General features: G+C 35.3%; 1 protein-coding gene across 2 annotated transcripts in view; it reads left to right on the top strand.

The window, feature by feature from the left end:
* LOC135692014 (von Willebrand factor A domain-containing protein 3A) overlaps nt 1-19,600 on the top strand; it is a 46,198-nt gene that overhangs the window by 5,355 nt on the left and 21,243 nt on the right. The window contains exons 1-27 of one of the 2 annotated variants that reach the window (XM_065210030.2): nt 82-219; nt 912-1,036; nt 1,502-1,597; nt 2,339-2,393; nt 2,497-2,598; nt 3,788-3,894; nt 4,534-4,659; nt 5,809-5,917; nt 6,723-6,788; nt 7,084-7,136; nt 7,656-7,737; nt 8,126-8,172; nt 8,368-8,459; nt 9,016-9,122; nt 9,721-9,798; nt 10,045-10,139; nt 10,305-10,424; nt 12,106-12,180; nt 12,550-12,644; nt 13,069-13,118; nt 13,379-13,571; nt 14,222-14,292; nt 14,509-14,559; nt 15,362-15,463; nt 16,393-16,546; nt 16,791-16,895; nt 17,562-17,674. In XM_065210030.2, the coding sequence (XP_065066102.2) occupies nt 136-219; nt 912-1,036; nt 1,502-1,597; nt 2,339-2,393; nt 2,497-2,598; nt 3,788-3,894; nt 4,534-4,659; nt 5,809-5,917; nt 6,723-6,788; nt 7,084-7,136; nt 7,656-7,737; nt 8,126-8,172; nt 8,368-8,459; nt 9,016-9,122; nt 9,721-9,798; nt 10,045-10,139; nt 10,305-10,424; nt 12,106-12,180; nt 12,550-12,644; nt 13,069-13,118; nt 13,379-13,571; nt 14,222-14,292; nt 14,509-14,559; nt 15,362-15,463; nt 16,393-16,546; nt 16,791-16,895; nt 17,562-17,674 (2,553 nt within the window). In that variant the 5' untranslated portion in view covers nt 82-135. Of the gene's footprint in view, nt 1-81; nt 220-911; nt 1,037-1,501; nt 1,598-2,338; nt 2,394-2,496; nt 2,599-3,787; nt 3,895-4,533; nt 4,660-5,808; nt 5,918-6,722; nt 6,789-7,083; nt 7,137-7,655; nt 7,738-8,125; nt 8,173-8,367; nt 8,460-9,015; nt 9,123-9,720; nt 9,799-10,044; nt 10,140-10,304; nt 10,425-12,105; nt 12,181-12,549; nt 12,645-13,068; nt 13,119-13,378; nt 13,572-14,221; nt 14,293-14,508; nt 14,560-15,361; nt 15,464-16,392; nt 16,547-16,790; nt 16,896-17,561; nt 17,675-19,600 lie in introns of those variants that run through there. The other variant, XM_065210029.2, reaches the window with a different exon arrangement.

Here is a 19,600-nt window from a genome sequence, read left to right as displayed (position 1 = left end):
ATTCGAAAACCTGTTGTTTTGAGTTACCATAGCACGTGTCAGGTGTTTGTGATTTAAGTCAACTAGGCCTAAATGTTGCCTAAATGTTTTGAGCATGTTTGATTGAAGTATAGTTTGCAAGGCTTTATTTCTAAAATGCTTGCAACAAGGTTGCAGCAAGCGCAGCTCTTACAAGATGACGCGTATTTTAATAGCAGGAAAGATGAGTATTTTCAAATGGTGGGTATTGGTTAGGCTGATATGTGAGTTTTTCAGATGCGTTGATGCAAAAGTTAATGCAGGAATTTGACTTGTTTGGGATTTTGACTTTGACTCTTTAGAAATGAATTTACTATTAAAGATAATATGTTTTATAAGACTGCGTGGTATTTTAATTCCAATGTCTGAATTTTCTTATTCTTTGCTATATCAAACATGTAAACGATTTCTTTGGGTAGCATTGCAGACTTAACAGACATGCAAAGTTTTTTAAAATGCCAAATCTAATTAATTCGCTGCAATGTATTCTTGCAATAAGTTATGTGACTTGTTCTTATACCTTGGAAGGCACAAATCACAGTGAACCATTGCTGATAAAATTTAACAATCAACTACACATATTTACTTGGAGAAACAAATCTGAAGTCTATTTTGCTAGTTGCTAAGTGGTTCTGAGTTTCCTTTATCCGTTGTAGTAGGTGCTTTCATTTTTTATCCAAAGAATAGAATACTATTATTTAAGGGTTGAGCAAGAAGTCTTTCTGAGACTGATCTCTCTGTCTCACGTGTCATTTTGCACAATAACGTTGACTCGCAAGAACTTCCTCTACCTCTGATCTTTATTATCTTCAACAGTGTCATATTTACTGGTGTTGGCTTTTGTTTCCCTAAAGATACTTGATAGGTTATTGTGTTCTTCATTTTATCTATAGCTTGTTAAGGACATCGAAGTTGCAAGGGCGGAGGGACAAAGTTCTAAAACATGGCTGGATAACCACAGTCTTGCTGCTCTCAGTCTCACAGTTGAAGATATCCTGAAAGAAGGAATCCCAGTCAAGTATGTATTCCTTCTCAAGTCTTTGAAGAGACAGTTTGCTTTTTTGTGAAGACGAATTTCTGACCGCTTCTTATTGTGACCTAAGCATTGCTGCACTTGTTATGTTTCTGGTTGTCTGAATAATTTCAAATGCTTTTGAAGGGACCTCTCTTTTGTTGTGAATTTTTAATTTGCCCTGACCCCCATTTCCAACTGCATCGGAGCCGATCTTTTGATTTGATAGAAGTCATGTAACAAAAGCAGTGTTGCAATTCTTTTACTGCAGTGTTTTGATTGGTACCATAATGTTCGTGATTAAATGCCCTGTTATCACGTTTGTATCAATGACGTTTGCTCATTCAGTTTTTTTCAAAGTTACTTTGCAGAATAACAGGTCGGTGAAGTGATCAGTTGTACTACATTGCTAGTTGTAGTCACTGCTTTCTATTAGGTTTCTTATATATCTGCTAATTTTAACGCTTTTAGGCCCCCAAGCTCAGAAAGCCAGGATCCTGACAGAATAGGCCAACATCTCAAGTTCTACAATTCTGTCCTCAATGAATTCGAATCAAAGTTAAAAAGGTATTTGTCTACAGTAGCCTTGTTGTAAACTACAGCAGTTAAAGGAGGGTATTTGAAGATTAAAAAAGATAAGAGTACGATAAAAGAAAAAAGATAAAAGAAAAGAATAGGATCAATTGAATTTTGTAGGATTTTATAGGATCATATTGACAACAATCCAGAATCATTTTGAAGGATCAATTGAATATATTTTGCTACAATACGACTTTTAAAATGCCCAATTCCCTTTCATGTACGACTGAATCTTGTTCTAGTTACGTGGCTTAGAAAGCCAGTTATTAGATCCACTTGAACTTTGATCAACACTAGCAAAGCGTATCAACTGCTTTCTGTAGCTAGTCTCTTTCATTTTACAGACACATCTCTCCAAGTATCACTTGATGTTACTATAACTGGAGTAAACTATAGTTCATATTACAGACACATCTCTCCAAGTAACACTTTATGTTACTATAACTGGAGTAAACTATAGTTCATATTACAGACACATCTCTCCAAGTAACACTGAAGTTACTATAACTGGAATAAACTATAGTTCATATTACAGACACATCTCTCCAAGTAACACTGAAGTTACTATAACTGGAGTTAACTATAGTCCAACTAAAAGGACTAAATCTTTTTGTACTCGAACGATTGTCTCTTTCGGTTAAATAAGTTTAAGAAAGTGTTGTAAATATTCACACGCCATAGTATGAAGCGTCAGAATAAATATTTATGTTCCTTTTTTATTTGTTTTAGGTTTTTAACGATTTGCCAAGAGAGGATCAGGTGGCTTTTGAGAGACAGTCGAAGGGTATGTTGATAGGTTAGCCATTAGTACAACCTAACGTTTTGAGTTCTGTGAGGAGATTTTGTTGTCTGCGAAATCCTATTAGCCAATAAATTTATTCTTTTAGGCATTCGGGCTATTAACTGGCAGCAAGCCGTGCATACTACTTGATGTATCAGACACGAACACTGGATTTGGAAGGCTGGCTTTGATACAAGAATCGTTGAAGGCAAGCAAATATCAAATTTTATCTTTGTGGGTCGGAAATATCATATACGACGTTCTTGAAGTATGATAAGTTAGTGCTCGACCACACTTGTTGTCTTCTGTTGTCCTTTGCATTTGTATAGAATACGAAAGGTTACCAACTTGAATTCATGACATCACTCGGCATCCCAAAGCAGTTGTGCCTTACTATTTATTAGGGTTCAATGATCACAGGGTGCAAGAAAGAAATCGGCATTGTTCCTGTAGCAGTGCAAACCTTCTTGAACTGTCTAGGAACAATGTTCTCGGATATTTCAAAGTATACCTGATTCTTCATACTATCCTTATTGAAGTATTTAGTTTTACAGACTATAGCTCAGTTTTAGTTGTCATTCTGTCACATTCGCTATCTCTTTCAACTTTAACTTGTTACATTTAGAGGAACGAGCTGGTAGAGAGTTGGCATCAAATTTTATGACTGATGATTTAATTCTATGCGCTTTAATCTCTTCTTTTCTGTTCTACTGTATTTAGTCTTCTTTCATTTCTGTTCTTCTTGTATTTACCATTTATACAAACGATTCTGATTTCAAAATATTAGTTATCAAGGTGCTCAAAATCCTTTCACCTCTTAAATTTTAAGGCAGCGGGGAAATATTTATCTTGAATCTATTGAGGGGGGAGATTTTGTTTGTAAATTTTGTTTTCTTCCAACTTATTGACATTAAGTTATTCCATACATTTATTGACAATAAACAACATTTTCACTAACATTTTATTTTCTATCATTTAGTCATGGTAGCCTCTCGGGTTAGATATTACAGGGGGCTTTTCTTACAAGCATACAATATAAAAATAGCTTTGAAAAAAGCAAGCATTTTACAATATATGGAAGGTTTTCGTCTTACACTCTTCAGAGTTATTTCGTCGAACTATTTTCAATTTTTTTACCACGAAAAAGTTCAATATAGAATTACGAAGAAAACCAGATTACAATATTTAAATGTGAAATAATTAATAGAAACAAACAAGTTAAATTATAATAATGAAGAAAGGGTTAGGAAAAGCTGTTGTTTATTTTTCTCAGCAGTAAAAGTTTTTCAACCGTAAATGAAGCAACGTTTTAGTAAAACTTTCAAAGATATCTTTAATGTCTAATCGATCGACTTGTGATTCTTTTTATTTATTCCGAATTTATATTAATTTCTCAGCAATTGGTAGGGGAGCAGTTAGCTAGAAAAGAAAAACTATTTTTGTGCTCGTTTGGCACTGATGTCCAGCCTCTTTGGAACGATGCTAGAGACGTCAATGCTCGAATGTAAGTTTTTCTGAAACTAAGCAATCCGTTGGGTTTTTTGGACTATGGTTATTTTGTCTCATTAATTTGTATTCATAGATCCAGTTTTTGTTTTGTGAATCATCCAAGCTATACTGTAAAGGAGTTCTAGTTTTGATATGCCATTGCCCATCCTTAGATAAAACCATGCAGTTTTCTGCATAAATTAGCAAACAGATGCATTTCTTTTATTGACATAAACAGGCAATATAAGCAAACGTCATATCTCTGTCTATCATAGACCATACTGAAACATTTTTATGTGTTTTAAAGAATCATTGCTAACAATGGGCCATTGCGCTGCACAAGCATCCCATAATGCATTCTCAGACAGTCTTAAATCAATTTTGGTTAATATGTAGTAGTTTGCTGCCATTGTTTGGATCGTCACCTGATGCCACGCGCGCAAAGGCTCATTGTTAGCAATAAGTCTTTAAACTTTAAATGTCAGAAAACTCAATTAAGAAGGCAATCAAACATGAAGGAAATTGGAAAATGTTGTAAAATATTTAGTAGTTTGGATGTTAGAAAGGGTAGTTATTAGGCATAAATTGGATTTCAACTGGATTCTCCTTGTTTAAAACTCTTCCCCGTCATTATCATCTCATTTCATTCATGTAGAATCGATGAAGCGAACCATTGGATTGACTGTTTGCAGCCCGACGGGGGTTGCAACGTTATGTCTGTCGTACGGAAAGTGGTAAAAAGACATGACATCGACAGCATCATCCTAATTTTAGGGAACTGGTAAGGAGGGATTGATTTTTGAATCTACACTTGAACGTCTTGTTTCCGTTTCTTAAGGAAATTGACTGTTTTCTCACTGCCTTTCTGTGATCATATATCGCAACTACTGCGCGTTCTTTTTTATAGATTGGTGTCTTTTCGGATTCTTCAATGTGTTAAGAAAGAACCTTCATTTCTATTATGAAGCTCGTTTGTCTTTCCATTATTGTAGTTTTCCAGTAGCACAGAATAGAAATGACCAGAAGGGTCACTCCAGTCCAATCGATTCAATGCTAGTTTTTCGCGCATGCGTCACCAAAACGATGTTAGTATGTAAAACAGTAAGCACGAACAAAGCACATCGATGAAAAACAACACAATAATGCGAGATATGACTACAAAAACAAATTCAACGATCCAAAAATAATTAAACTAATACTTTGCCCAGTATATGTTGCTTCATAATTGAAGAATATTGCCATCAATGGCGATCTCGCATCTCACAACTGTAGTAGGCATATATGTAACATTAATTATTAGATGACACGGCATTTGAATGTCATTTCCAAAACTCACGATCCATAACGAACTAAACACCTTTGTGTTTTTATTCTCTCTCTTTTTACTTCATAATGGTATGAAGTACAGCCCCAGTAATATTCCAGGGAGCTTGTTGTGAGGTTTGCTGCATCAACGAGTCCACGACTTCGATTGCGAAACATCCTAGACTATTAACTTAAGACAGAAAAAATCGAGTGAACTTGCAACAAAGGATACCGACACGAGTGACCCTTCTGGTCATTTCTATTCTGTGCCAGCAGTAAAGCTTGTAAAAGTTGCTCTGTATAGATATTTTGAAAGAGTCAGATATGGGACTTTAGGCACTTGTATCTCTTGGTGCAGAAATCTTCTCCGTTCACTCGACATGTTTCGGATAAGATTGAATATTTCATATACGCTTTAGACATGCTCGTGGATATATTAAACACATGCTGTAACACAAACTTTAAACAGTTTAAACACAAACTTAAATAATCCCCTACTGAAAGGTGGCCTAAGGAGTTATAGTGTGAAGGGCAATTTTTTGTGTTAGTAACAGCTTGAAGAATCAGATTTAAACTGTTCTTCTACCCTCAAATAGTCTGTTTTCTATTTTGGTTTCTTTTTCAGTCCTGACCAAAATCCTCAAACAATAATTGACTATGTGCACGAGTCAATAGTTGGTAGATCATTGCCTTTCCATACCGTTGCTTACAACTGCAGCATTTCAGCAACAAATGTGAGTATAGCGCTCTTCGTGGTCACACAAAATACATCAGCCATTCCAGGTTTCTCTGATTTATTTTCAGCCTTTTATCATGTGCTGACGTAAATCAAACAGAACACAATTCTGTCCACCAAGCTCATGAGCATAAATAAATTAAATTTTGAGTAATTTTGTGCAGATATTTTTGATATGTAAAAATTCATGTGTTTAAGAGGAATTTTTATCAAAAGCTCTTGTTTTGACAGACTTAGCCTACTGGGTATTGAAATCTGTGTGTAAAAAGTATCCCCCCTTTCTGGTGCCGCTTCTAGTGAAAAGGTCTTGATGCAAAGTTGAATTAATGATAGTTAAATATCAGGCCATTGAATATTGAATAATAAAGCTTTATGTCTCACATTGGGGTTTGACTATAATTTACATCTGTTGGCTAGTGAGTCAGAACAATGTCAACTTTTCCAACAAAAATGATTCTAAATTTCAAAGGTGTAGAATGTTTAGATAAAACGGCAAGTAACTGGAAGTCAAAACGTTTTCTAATCTTAGTGGTGCCATCGCACTTTATTTACTTCTATGTGCCCTGTTGACGCAAGTTGAGATAGGGTATGCCCTAACCTTTAAACGACTGTCCCTTTCTTCATATTTTCAAGACATGTAAACTGTTTGTATTTCACTACATAAATTTATTTTTATCAGGTATTGAAATGTCATTTTGAGCATTTTCTACCATTTTTTAATTAGAAAACTTTGTCCTGTTTTATGGATACCCGTACTGAATATTTTAGATGCACTCGTTTATCACTCTTCAATTTACTTCTAGATGTTTCTCGAAGAGCTAGCAAATGCAACTCAAGGACGATATCATTGCTATTCAGCTACCAGTGAGGTACAAAGTCTTTTCACGTATATCCCATTGCTAATCAATTCTTTCAACCCCCATATCTTTATTGATAAAACTAGCAACTTCTATCTCGAATTATCTAAAACAGCTGTCTATCTATCTCGAACTATCAAATTCCGTCTCGAACTTTGTTTTTATCAAAAGTGTTGAAATATGTAATCCATGCAAAAATTATTAAGAAATTAAATGTTCCAGTTTGAAAGCTGACCGCTCTTGGCTTTCACTCCTCTTTTCCCCGATGGAAGATCGAATCCTTCAAAATAACAATTTTGTCTTGCAGGCTGATATAATGACTGGAACAGATCTTCAAATGCTGTCTCAGGAAATAAGAAGGTACAAACTCTTTTCGTAGCTCTCTTAAGTAATAAGCCGTTTACCTTAAGGATGATGGACAGTGCTCATTTTGTAGGCTTATTTGGAAGTTCTACTACGATGGATGGCCAATCATCTTCAATCAAAAGCGACACTTAACAAAATGAAAGCATCACACTGCTTTTAGATTAAACAGTTACCACAAACTGAAATATTTCCCTTCATGGGCTTTAGGACAACATTCTAGACTGGCCTATTCTTCCACCAAATCATGTTAACGCAGAATTTTGTTGCCTGGGTCAAATATTATTATAGTTTTTGTGGCCCATGTTGGCTCTTTATCAGGGGTTCCCGTCATGCTGTCTTTGGATTCAGATGTTTTAAAACCATCTATTACTTCTTGAACTTGATCGAGTTAACATAAAAGTATACAAGTTTCAATTTTTGTCTATTACATCTTCACAAGCGCAGCTGTGTATCTTACCTCAGTGCCTATTCTTAGGTACTTTTGTAACCTTTCAACTCTTTTTTACTTTGCAGAACTGTTCAGGTTTTAGCTCAGATTTCAGATATGAGAAAAGGTGGTATGGTTGAGGGCAGATTTATTTCCATTGCAGATCAGGTGTGCAGTTATCTATGTAACTTTGAGAATTTGGCTTAAGGGTTTTAGCATTACAGTTCAATCTCACATTTATCTTGCAAAACTCTTTTTTTATATCTTTTGTCATTTGTAAATGAAAAGTGGTCTTTGATCTTACGAATAATACTATTAGGTTCAATGGAAAATGGGATCATTTCAAGTGTTTCAAAAGCACTATTTTCATAAAATTCTTTAAATATCAGTTTTAAAAATTGCTGTTTTTTAACTGAGCCAAATGAAAAAAGCTCTTACTTTTCTATATTTGTATAAATATTTTCATGAGTATCATTATGTTCCAGCTTAACTCTCGTCTTTTAGTCCAAGTATCCCGTTCATCACCTCAAGTTTAACAGTTATTATTTTTTCGCAGCCTTGCTTGGAAATTGAAGCAGCGAAGCAAGGAAAACAAGTTCAAATGTAATTCAAATATTCTATCCTATCCAAAGTCTATTCCATGCTTCTAAACAGTTTTTGCATGTATATTAATGCTTCATTCAGAACCGAAGACACTTTTTCTTGAAGTTTGATGTTCATAAATTGCATCACCATGGATAGATATGCACTGTGCTTTATGTAGACTAAATCATTTATGAACTTCTTTGTCTTTTGTAGTTACCAAGGCAATACAACACCATTGATAGTAGAAACACCGTCCTTTCCAGTGCGAACTTCAAAAGATTGGCTTAATGAGCACAGTTTGAAAGGTAAACTTTGCATCAGTAAAATACACATATAATCTACAAACTACTGAAATTTTACTCTTTCTATATTGGTAGTAGCACGGAACACTTTCATCGTGTAGCAGATTATAAGAATTTCTGTTCTGTTTGAATCATGTCCCAATTATGAAAGGCTTCAGTTATATGAATTTCCTTGTCCTTGTCCAAACCACGGGTGTCCGTCTCCCTAAATTGACTGTCCGTGTCCGGTAATGGTTGCTCAAGCTTGCTTACCTTTGCACAGATCACTTATTTGCTCTTCATTTCCTAGTTTAATAGAAATATAACTGTCAAATAAAGATATAAAAAGACTCTTCTTTTTAATTTCAAAACAGATTATACTGTTTTAAATCAGTTCGATGAGGCTCTTTATTTGTTCCAATCAGCAGGGTCTTATTATTATTGGTAGGCCAATACAATGCAACTTCATATCATATTAATCGGGGATGGCATCAGGCTAAAGCTGGGTCTTTATCCTTGAATCGCAGCAGTTTAGCCTTTTCATTCTTGTAACTGACAGCAGCTCCACTTTTTTCTGTAGCCAAAGGTCTGACACTGTACCAAGTAATGGCTCCCAATGCGTTTAACTATGTCAATGGATATGTTTCATCGATAAACAGAAGTGTCGTATCCCAGGTTCATCACAGGGTAAGCCTCTTTTGCTGTGTCGTAATGCTATTTCATTTATGTTTTCATCTTGAATGTTGTCGGCTGTGTTCTTCCTAATGTTGTGGTCCACACAGCTCCAAATTAGAGATTCTCTAAACAAACTAAGCATCATTGCTTCAAAAAGCAATTGCTACTTAAGATTTCTATTCTTTTAATTTCCTGATGTATTTTTGTTAAGGTTGTGTTATGTGCAGTCCTAAGTTGAATATCATCTCAAAGTGTCCATGCAATATGCACATTTTTCGATGTAAATCTTATCATGGAAGAAAGTAGCGTAGATGGAGTGCAAGTCCTATAAATAAAATATTTATGCATTTAGCTTTTTCTAAGTTAAGAAACAAGGTGTATGTTCCGACTGCCAAAAATCTGGAGACATTTACAAAAGTTTCAGTTTAACTATGGTTTATTGAAGATATGGGCTCTCGATGATTAATTCATGGAAATTTTTTAATTAATAAAACTTTGATAAAAGATAGAGGTATTTTTTTGTTTTTTTTACAAAGGAATTTTTGGAGTTGTAGCTTTGTATTTTCGTATAGATACCATAACAGCTGTTAATAATTCTTTGAATTACCAGAGCATGGTCCAACTGCAATGGCATGATGGTAGCACCAAAAATGTTCATGTTGATCCTGTCACTTTATCGAATTATCAAGTAAGCACCAAACCTTTTTGTAATCCTGTAGAAGTTCTTCTTGCAGGAAATAATTGAAGCGCCTGATTAGATATTGCTAGTGATTCAGTACAAATAAAAATCTGACTTTATTGTCGCATTGTTACAAAATGTATAGAAAAATGCTGGTGAGTTATTATGGGCATCTACAACCATGACACGATTTGCTTCAGATTAAACTTAGTATTTGGTATTCATTCGATGAAAAGGCATATTTCATGTTTGCAGCGCCATCTGGACGTCGTTCTCCAACTCTATCGTCGAAGAATGGAATGGTTGACATCTGGAAGCCGCAACACATTTGGAACATTGGTAGAGAAAAGGTGATTCAAAAATATAATTAACATTTTGAATGGTACTTTTGCAGTAAAACTGTTGAATAATACTTCTCGATTAACATATCAAAATCATTTTTGTAATCTATATAGATGCTGTGGTTTTTTGGTCAATAATCTTGATAATGTATAAAATTTATGTTGGAATTTCAGGATCGTGATTCTCGTGGATATGTCGTTGGGAATGTGTGGTGATATGCTTCGTATTCATGAAGACATGCGGAGGCTGCTAGAGCAGCAAGTATCAAGCAAAGACCTATTTAATATCATATGGTGAGTCCCTGAAAAATAAATGCATTAAAGCTGAATAAGTCCTTTTTCCTCAAGAGGTACTTTTTTATTGTTGAAATTAGAAGCATTTAAAAGTTTGAGGGGATCAGGGTAAGAGAGAGCCTTGCAAAGAAGGGACCTTTAAGAAGGGAAAAGGGAATTCTTTCCAAAGTTTTGCCTCACTTTGCCTCACAGTAAATCGAGTCATGTTGATTATTTTGAAAACATACCAACATCGCCAAATCTGTTATTTTAACACTTACTGTAAGTTCTTTACAACACTAGTTTTATTCTATCTCGTACAAGCATCCGTTTTTCAAAATCTAGCTTTGCCAAGCCCATATAGGCACACCCATAGTTTGATATATCATACAGCGTATCTTTCTACGAAGTACGAGTCAAGGTTCCCTCCTGCAAGCAAAAAGTTTGCATGGAAAAAGGTTAGTCAATGGAAGATTTTAATCTACTGATCCACATAAGTTGATGTCACAGAGCAATTACACAAAAACACAAAATCCGAAAATGTTGAAGTGCCTATGAAATGGAATTTGACAAGTTTAGACAAAAGCACACTTTTTATAAGCAAAACTTGCTGATTTCAATGATATATGTTGCGTTGATTTTTTTCCTGCGGAACCGTCTTACAATTTAGGCTGAATTTCACATTTTCATTTTTTTGACTGTGACAAAGCGTGCATTATCCGTGACGCCACAAAGCTTGCAAACACGGAAGCCATTGGCGTTTAGTAAACTAAGCAAAATGGAGGTCGATAATGGAACTACAGTTGAAATAGAGAAACGGGGCAATTTTCAGTCAGAGTCCATATCCAACCTTTTTTAGCGCATCAAACTGTCCTTTTTGCAAAGTTTCATACTGTTGTATCAAAGTACGACTGAAGTACGATAATGCCGTTTATTAAGTCTAACCCACTTTTAAGTCTAAAAATAGAACAAGGGGACAATTTTCAGATGGGGTCTATATCCTATCATTTTCTGTGTATCAGATTGCCCCCTGTTATAAAGTTTCGTGCTATTGTACCTACTTTCAGAAGATAGTAATAACGCCGTTAGGGGCTTGGGGAAAAATAACCTTGGTCTAAAGATAGCCCAAGGGGGCAATTTTCAGTTGGGTTCCACGTTCCACATCCTATCTTTTTCAGCGTATCAAACTACTCCTTTTTGCCAAATTTCATGCTGGTATCACAATTTGCAGAATTCTTTGACTAACAGCCCTGACTAAGTGGTATTGTGAAGACGGAACCTGTAGTGATTCATACTTATTATTATGTTACGCAAACACTCCATGTAATAGTAGCACGAATAAGATATATGGTGAATGCCTCTCCGAGACACACGCGTTCTTTATTGTTGTAAACCTATCTACCATTCACAGAACCAACTGCAAACCTTGTGACATCACTGATTCTTATGCTTTGTCACTCGTACTCATTGTTTTTAAAACCCCCAAAACAACCTTCCCCGTGCAAATTTTCGAGTTAATTTTCATTTTATATTGCAACAACATGTAGAAGTTTCAATTTCTTTCAAAAATCTATGTGTGAAATTTCATTTCATAGGCACTTTAAAGAACTATTTGAAAAATTAGCGAACTACATTGAATTCCAGAAAACTTGTTTCACCTTTGTTTTCCTATATTCATTCAATAAATGCATTTCACTTCTAGTTTTGGCTCCAACGTTGTACCTTTCCAACCGAGGATGGTTGAAGCAACTCCAGTTAATTTGGAATCTGCTTTCAGGTAATCTATTGTAAGACAAGACAAAATTGTGCGATAGAAAAGTCAATTTTTCCTCAATGTCAAGGTTTTCTTGAATGCAAACAGTACAGTTTTGATAAAGGAAGTTGTGTCACTTGGAAATGAAATTATCGGCATGGTCCAGATATTTTGCAACTGATTTTAAATCCGTTCTTGTTGATATTTTTAGCTTTTAAACATATGCTTGCACCAATGAAAAGAAAGTGGCTGAATTATGGAACAAATTTTCCTCGTTTTGCAAATTGAATTAATTACATAAAAGTTATGTGCAATGGCAAATAAATGAAATTAAGGATCTGACCACGAGTTTTATAGTTGTGTAGGATTTAAAGTAAAATTTTGTATTTTTAGATGGTTTATTCGTCAAACTTGTTCTGGTAGTCGCAAATTTATGGATGCTTTTCGAGCTGCTGTTGAAAATGAGGAAGAGCGAAAGAATGGCATAGGTATTTCATTGTATTGATTTGCATATTTAATAACAGTTTTAAGAAGAATGTCGTGCAAATCAGTAATTCTCATTTCCTCTAGGTAACAACTCGGGGTTAACTTTATTCATAGCACAAATCGATGAATCTTGTTGGTGCTCTTGCCTTTAATTACAAGTTTCTCCCTTCTTTGATTCCTTACATTCTCTTATTCCATTTTGCTCCAAAATTGATTCCTTTTATTATTCCGGCGATAACTCTGCAAACTTCGTGTCATATTTGACCGTAAAGGTCTTTAACATTTTTACATGATATTCGTGCTTTTTCAACATGTGCCTATTCTGAACGAACTATCTTTGCCACAAAATCAAAATTTGGGTGCTTCATAAATTTCACACCTATAAGCTGAGGGACATGATTAATAATGTAAATTTCTTCTCTACAGCTGTCGATGGCGTTTATCTTGTCACAAGTGGAATTCCAGACGAGCCAAAGGTAACTATTCACAACTATCCCCCTAGATTTATGGCAGCAATTATGACGTCATATTTACTGCAGTATTAGATAGTTTTCTTACTCGTTTCTCTGAAATTCTCATACAACAAGCGCCTATTGGGTCTCACCACAGAACTCACTTCAAGTCTTTATCAGCCTGTATTTATAACAGATCTATTTGTATGACATTATAAACCTCGGTATCATTCCTTTACTTCACATAATCTCTCTCTCTAACATTTGAGAATGTTTCTTTTCAGGAGGTTTCTTGTGGCTATATCCAAGAGGCTTTTGTTGGCCGTGATGCTGCATTCCACTGTATTTACTACGAACCAGATGGCGGTGACTTGCCCCCCGTTGCTGGCCGATATGCTAATTCTGATTCGACAGTTTCTTATCTTAAACAACTTGCACATGGAGCTAGAGGCCGATTTCACTGGATAAATAACAACGGTAATTTAGAGAATAGCTTTATTTGAAAAGACGATGTCGGATGCTAGGGTTTGGGAAGAAATGCACTGATCGATGCAGACGAAATTTCGCATAAATGGTTATCAGTAGCAAAAGAAAAAAAGTTGATGGTTTCACTGAAGAGCACCTGCTTAAAATCACTTCCTAGTTTGTACTGTAGAATATTTGTACAAGATCATTTATTCGATTGTTCTAACCCCGCCGTTGATTGTAGGTGACTACCTTACATAATGACAAGTCTCTAAAACGAAAAAATTGTTTCATAAAAACACCGTCTTATTCAGCTCTGCATAACTGCATTTGGACATCATAAAGTTTATTTATGCTTGAAAAACCAGAACAAGATATTACTACAGTTGAATCCTGTTAAGTTGGATCTAGAGGGATGATAAGGAAATGATCCGTCGTAGGAAATGTCCGACTTGTCTGAGGTATTACTTTCGACTTAAATATGGTAGGACCATCCTATGAGTCTTGAAAGTAAGTCCGATTAATTATAATCCGAGTTATCCGGGGCAGTCTTGTTCATCAGATCTAGAATACATACCACCTACCCGTTGACTAAGTGTAACATATGTATGTTCTTTGTTGTTCTGAAGTGTCAAATAATAATGATTACATTTATATTGTAGATATTATGGAAAGCGACGATGTCCGGTTAGTGTCCGACGAAATCGATAAAACACAAAACTATAGGAAAAAGGTGATATTTTTTTATGTATCACACAATAGGGGCTCTGGTATTCATTTATTATTCAATGTGTGTTTGTGTAAAATTATAGCGAGCTCTATGTACCCGTCTTGTGTGAAATACACTTGGCAGCGCCATTTTAATTCCCTTCTATGAATCAGGCTATTTTCCGTAGAAAGGTTATTAAAGGTGCTTCTCCATAACCTGATTTTTGTTTTTCATTTCTAGGCAGAGGTTCTCCTGGATACGCTCAAGCAACGCTATTCTAAAGGCGAACCGGTATGTAAACTTTCCCTATTCAACAGCCCTCAAGATTCATAGCCTGCGAAATTTCACTTTTAGGTAACAATTTTTGAAGTCGATTATAGAGAGCAGAAAAAAACACATGATGGGCATCTATGCATGCCATTACCTTTTTTAAGTCTTGTATCATGAAAACTGTCTCTATTCATAATAATAAGTGGATGTTTAAGAGCGATGTTTTTTAAAAAGTTTAAGACCATGCAGTTTACTTCCAAAGCGACTTTGCAAACAGGCTCATTTGCCACTTTTTCTTCAAACTTTCTCACAAACTTTTATCAACAAATTTGAAATTTCCCTATTTCCTTATTTGTCAAACTATTAGGCCAAATGAAATAACAAAAGACAAAACAACAGAAATCCGTACCATTTTCATGCAGTCAATAACTTAAACAAAATGTCTACAAAATATAGGCCCCTTCAAGCACGTTTGTTCTTCTCTGTTCCTCAAAGCCAATGACTGCCACTTCATTCCCAAGCTCAAGAGATCAAACAATCTTCGCTTTGATAAAATATAGTTGGAAAGTATTATAAAAGACAGACATTTGAATACGATGCAAAATGTTTTCCAATGTACGACAAAGAAGATTATTCCTTCACTTATGTTTATTTACAAGATTGCAATGTTTATTGTTTTATAAAATATCTGTATGAAACATAGAAATATTTACAATCTCTTCTTTATTCATTTGAAGATTTAACTGGCCTTTTCTCGCTTCCCAAAGTGTTCTTTTGCTAATTTTGGCTAGCTTATTCTAAATAACCGCCCGTTCTATTGCAGACAGAGCAACTTGATTCGTCAGAACTTGTACCCAGGCCACCTTCCAGCGCTAAGAAACGCATAGGTCCGCCCCGTCAAACGGCACTGAGTCAAGCAAGAATCGTGAGTAATCTTTTCAGTATTGCATTTGACGCGCAAGACTGTGTATTTGTGGCTGACGTTGTAATGTAAAAGCAGATTCTCTCACTGGCATACATTCAGCCATTGTCGAATTACATCACAACCTAAATATTTCTCAACAAGCCTAAATTACTTCTCACCTCATAGTCAACACGTTTATAGTTTTGCTACACAGATTGTTCCGATAAGCTAACGGTTTCAACATTTTTAGCTACTGTTTGTCAGTTTTATTTCCATGTGTCAAGTGTCTCAATTAAGATAACTGTTGAAAGAAGATTTAAAAAACAATTACATTATTTTCCGTAATCAATTTTCGTGTTTCGTATTGACTTTACTATAAAAACTTACTTTAACTCTTGCATTTACTGAAAAGGTATTGTGCCTATAATAAAAACGTTAATTCTTCATGTTACTGCACTGTGAGAAAATAGCAAATTAAACCTTATGTCATTACATAAATGCGAATTCAAATGCAACGATTTATATGAATATGGGGGAAGAGAACAATCGTGTTTTGCACAGTACCTTTTTTAGTAGATTTGCAAATGGCTAACAAAAGAAGAAATAGTAATTTCGAATTTTGGAAATAGAGGCCGGGAACGAATCAAATAATGGAACGAGTTTTAAAAACTGTGCAAAAAAATAAAATATTTCATGGTGTTCGTTAATAAAATACATTCAGCATAATTCTGTATCTGTATATAATATACAGATATAATATAAATCAAAATCTAAAATATTAAATCTGAAATATAGAGTTTGCTGATATTTTTAAAGTGTCTAAATTCTCAATCGATTTCCCTATTACTATCACCCTACAGCTGTTCTAATAAGAAATAGCTTGATTACCACTGTATGCGATCTGTCGAGACACAAAACGATCTAACCTTCTTTGTTTTCTCTTCGAAAAGAATGGCGTTAGGCCATCTTCAGCTAAAGCCGCAAGCTCAACGTCAAAGAAAGTTCGAAGTCGCCCTCACAGTGCAACACAATCGAAAGAAGAAAGAAGATCTTTAACTTGGAAGCCGAGCACAGCTGCAAGCACAACGAACCTGATTCCACCTCGTAAGTACTGAATGATATCGAGTTTTGATGTGTTTCTTTGAGAATTCAAGCAAGATTGCTACATGGCCTTAAAAGGCCATTGTTTTGAGACCAAGTGGGTGATCTCCAAACCCCAATTTTTGGTGATCTAGAGGCTTGATCGGGGAAGTGGGGTAGTATTTTGTGCAACTGTTTTCTTAATAAAGTAAAAAGACGTGAAATGATTGATTTGTCAAGTGCCTTATTAATAATTCTTTTTTTCTAGTATCGTTATCAGATGAACAACTTTCGACTAACCAAACAAAGCATTCTAAGCACCAAATCAAGGCACAGCAGCAGACGTTTTACACTGAAGTTGGAAACGAAACCGGTTCGTACTTTAAATCACCTTGTCAAGTACCTTCAGAAGTATAAACGAATTTTCAGTGGCATGTTCTAATTTTAGGTTTTCTAGTAATCTCCTAAACATTACATTTTGACGTGGCATAAACAATTTTTCATATTTATGATAATTTATCACAAATATTAAAATGACTATTGCAATTAAAAACAACCAGATGTCTTGAATCAATTTTTAGGGAAAGAGTGGTATTATTAGAAATAATTTCCTTTAAAATTTCGTTTCGTTTCTGGTAGAACCTTGAAAAAAGGTTGGGGCGGTGTAGGGAGTATTTATACATCAAAATCTTGCTAAACATGTGTACTTGCAGACGTTTGATTTGTAAGGAAACAAGTTTTTAACTTGTTTAGACGATTTCTAATCTCTGAAATATTGAGAACACTGATTGACCAAAACACAACCAACCAGACTCCCATTTCTTCCTATTGGCTTATCTCGATCCTTATATGGTAGGACGATCTCATATTTGTTCTTTAACTAGTGTTAGACGAACCTAACTGACGTTTACAACCAATATGGTTTTCGGAGTATATAATTCAAATTAATTGCTTACAGTTGATGAATTTGTTCGTCATTTGTTTAAATGTAAGACTTTTTTAAGAAAAATCTCACTTAAGTCAAAATCTCCTCTTGTAGGCCATGTCTTCAGGTCATATCAGGTGCCAGCGAACTCCGCTTCGAAAAAGAGGCTAGCCTGCGCTAGCACGAAAGCCATACCCAATCACGAAGACAATATAACAACGAGAGAGGTTGGTTCATTTCAAAGGCTTGTTTCATTGATACAATTTACTTTGCATATAAATTTTCTTATAGGTGCCAATGCGAGCGCCGATGTATTTATGATCTGCTTGTATGATTTTTTAATTTGCTGAATTATGAGCTTATATGAGACTGGGTCATTCGTTGTAGGCTGTAGTCATTTTGAAATCTCGCCAGATTAATACAACATTGCCAGTACTAATGAACTTTGAGAAGGATGAATTAGCTTTTGGTTTTCAATGTGAAAATTTCGTGTAGGAGGAAAAAGAATGAGTGACTCGAACTCACTAATAGTCAGATAGTCAGCTTACTCAATAAGGCTATAGTGGCGGTTGCTGTTTAGGATTTAAAATATTGTTGATATGGAGTGTGGGGTCTCACACGCAACCCTGGAAACAGCAGCAATCTTAAGACAAGTCAACAAGCCAGCGTTGGTGCCAAGAAGAAAGGGTATAATGGGGTTTTTAAAGGTAAAATAGTTTGCTAAACCTGGGTGTGCTGCACCTACGGGAACAAAAAAAATGCGGAAAGAAAGAGCTGCGGGAAGTAAAAGCTGTGGGAAGAAAGAGCGGCTGGAATTAATCGTCGCGAGCAAAATGCCTTTATCCAACCAACTTACGGTCGCCTTCTGCACACTTGTCAGCTGCCCGCTAAGGCACCGTGAAAACCTACGGCACACTAATGGTTAAGAAGGTTAAGGATAAGTATTTTGTACACCCATGATACCTATGGTATCAAATAAGATTACTTTGGGATTATGGTAACCACGACAGCATTTTAAATACTATGGCAGTATTATGTTTCACTGTTATGAACTGGGAGATATGAGAAAAATTCATTCTGGCATCCAATATTGGATCCAATGGAGATACTGTAATTTGCACGCAATGTAGAACAGTTGCCTGATGGTTGCATTAGGCATTAAACTCGGAGTAGCAACTTAGAACCGTTCTGCTCTATACACCAAAAGCAATGTAGTTGCAAGGTTCAAGTCTCTTTAACACAAGACCTAACGACCTGAAGCCATGAAGTACTTGTACACTGATTCAACTAAAGCTCTTTCTTCAGCATTTAATTCAAAACAAATTAGATAAAATCTTTATTTTGATTGTTGAGTTTTATACGGCCAACAATTAAGGAGTATTGTAAGTGAATTAAACTAAAATAAAGAACTGAATCGAAACTGAGATTTGTAAAATGTTACTTTGTGCGATTTAAGAATGAAGCCATTTTTGGAACAGCCTATTGTAATGACGGTGAGAGCCACAACTTAGCCCCACCCTATCATTTTGAAAATCCCATTTGTCGTGTTCTGCCTTTTAGATTAATATCCAATAACAAGGCCAACATTTTGAGCATCATACTCCAGACATGATCACGAATAGTCTAACAAAACAATTCTACCAAACTACAGGGAGTTAGCATATTAACATAGTCTGGTTATTAGCGTCCATATCGCAACAAAACAATACAGCACCATTTACACAGAGTTTGCTTCTTTGCAATTTACGTCTTCTAGTGGTCTAAGCGTATAATGGAGAGCCATGTTGTTCTGACTTTCTGTTTTAAGGCATGGATTTCAAAGTAAAACGATTATCATTATGTTGCTTATGACATTGGATCGGTCTTGACCTTTTTCTTTTCAAGGTTATTTACCAATTAATTGAATCCCGAAGCTAGAAGATATTAAAAATGAACCATCCTACTTTTTTATGTATTTCGAAATGAATTCTATTAATTCAATCAACATTAGAATTATGAGAGTAATTTTCAACTGTATGCAACTTTGCTATCATAATTGGAATCGCGGCAGGGATCTGAATGAGTCTGGTTAAGTTCGCTTTGCTTTCTGTATTTATATTTTGCTCTCGGTCACCACTTAAATGTGCACAGAGATGAAACTGGAACACTTGCTT

Source organism: Rhopilema esculentum, chromosome 13, assembly GCF_057945365.1.
Source record: "Rhopilema esculentum isolate cy_ngs chromosome 13, ASM5794536v1, whole genome shotgun sequence".
Taxonomy (NCBI): Eukaryota; Metazoa; Cnidaria; class Scyphozoa; order Rhizostomeae; family Rhizostomatidae; genus Rhopilema; species Rhopilema esculentum.
This window is presented reverse-complemented; position numbering and strand designations above follow the sequence as displayed.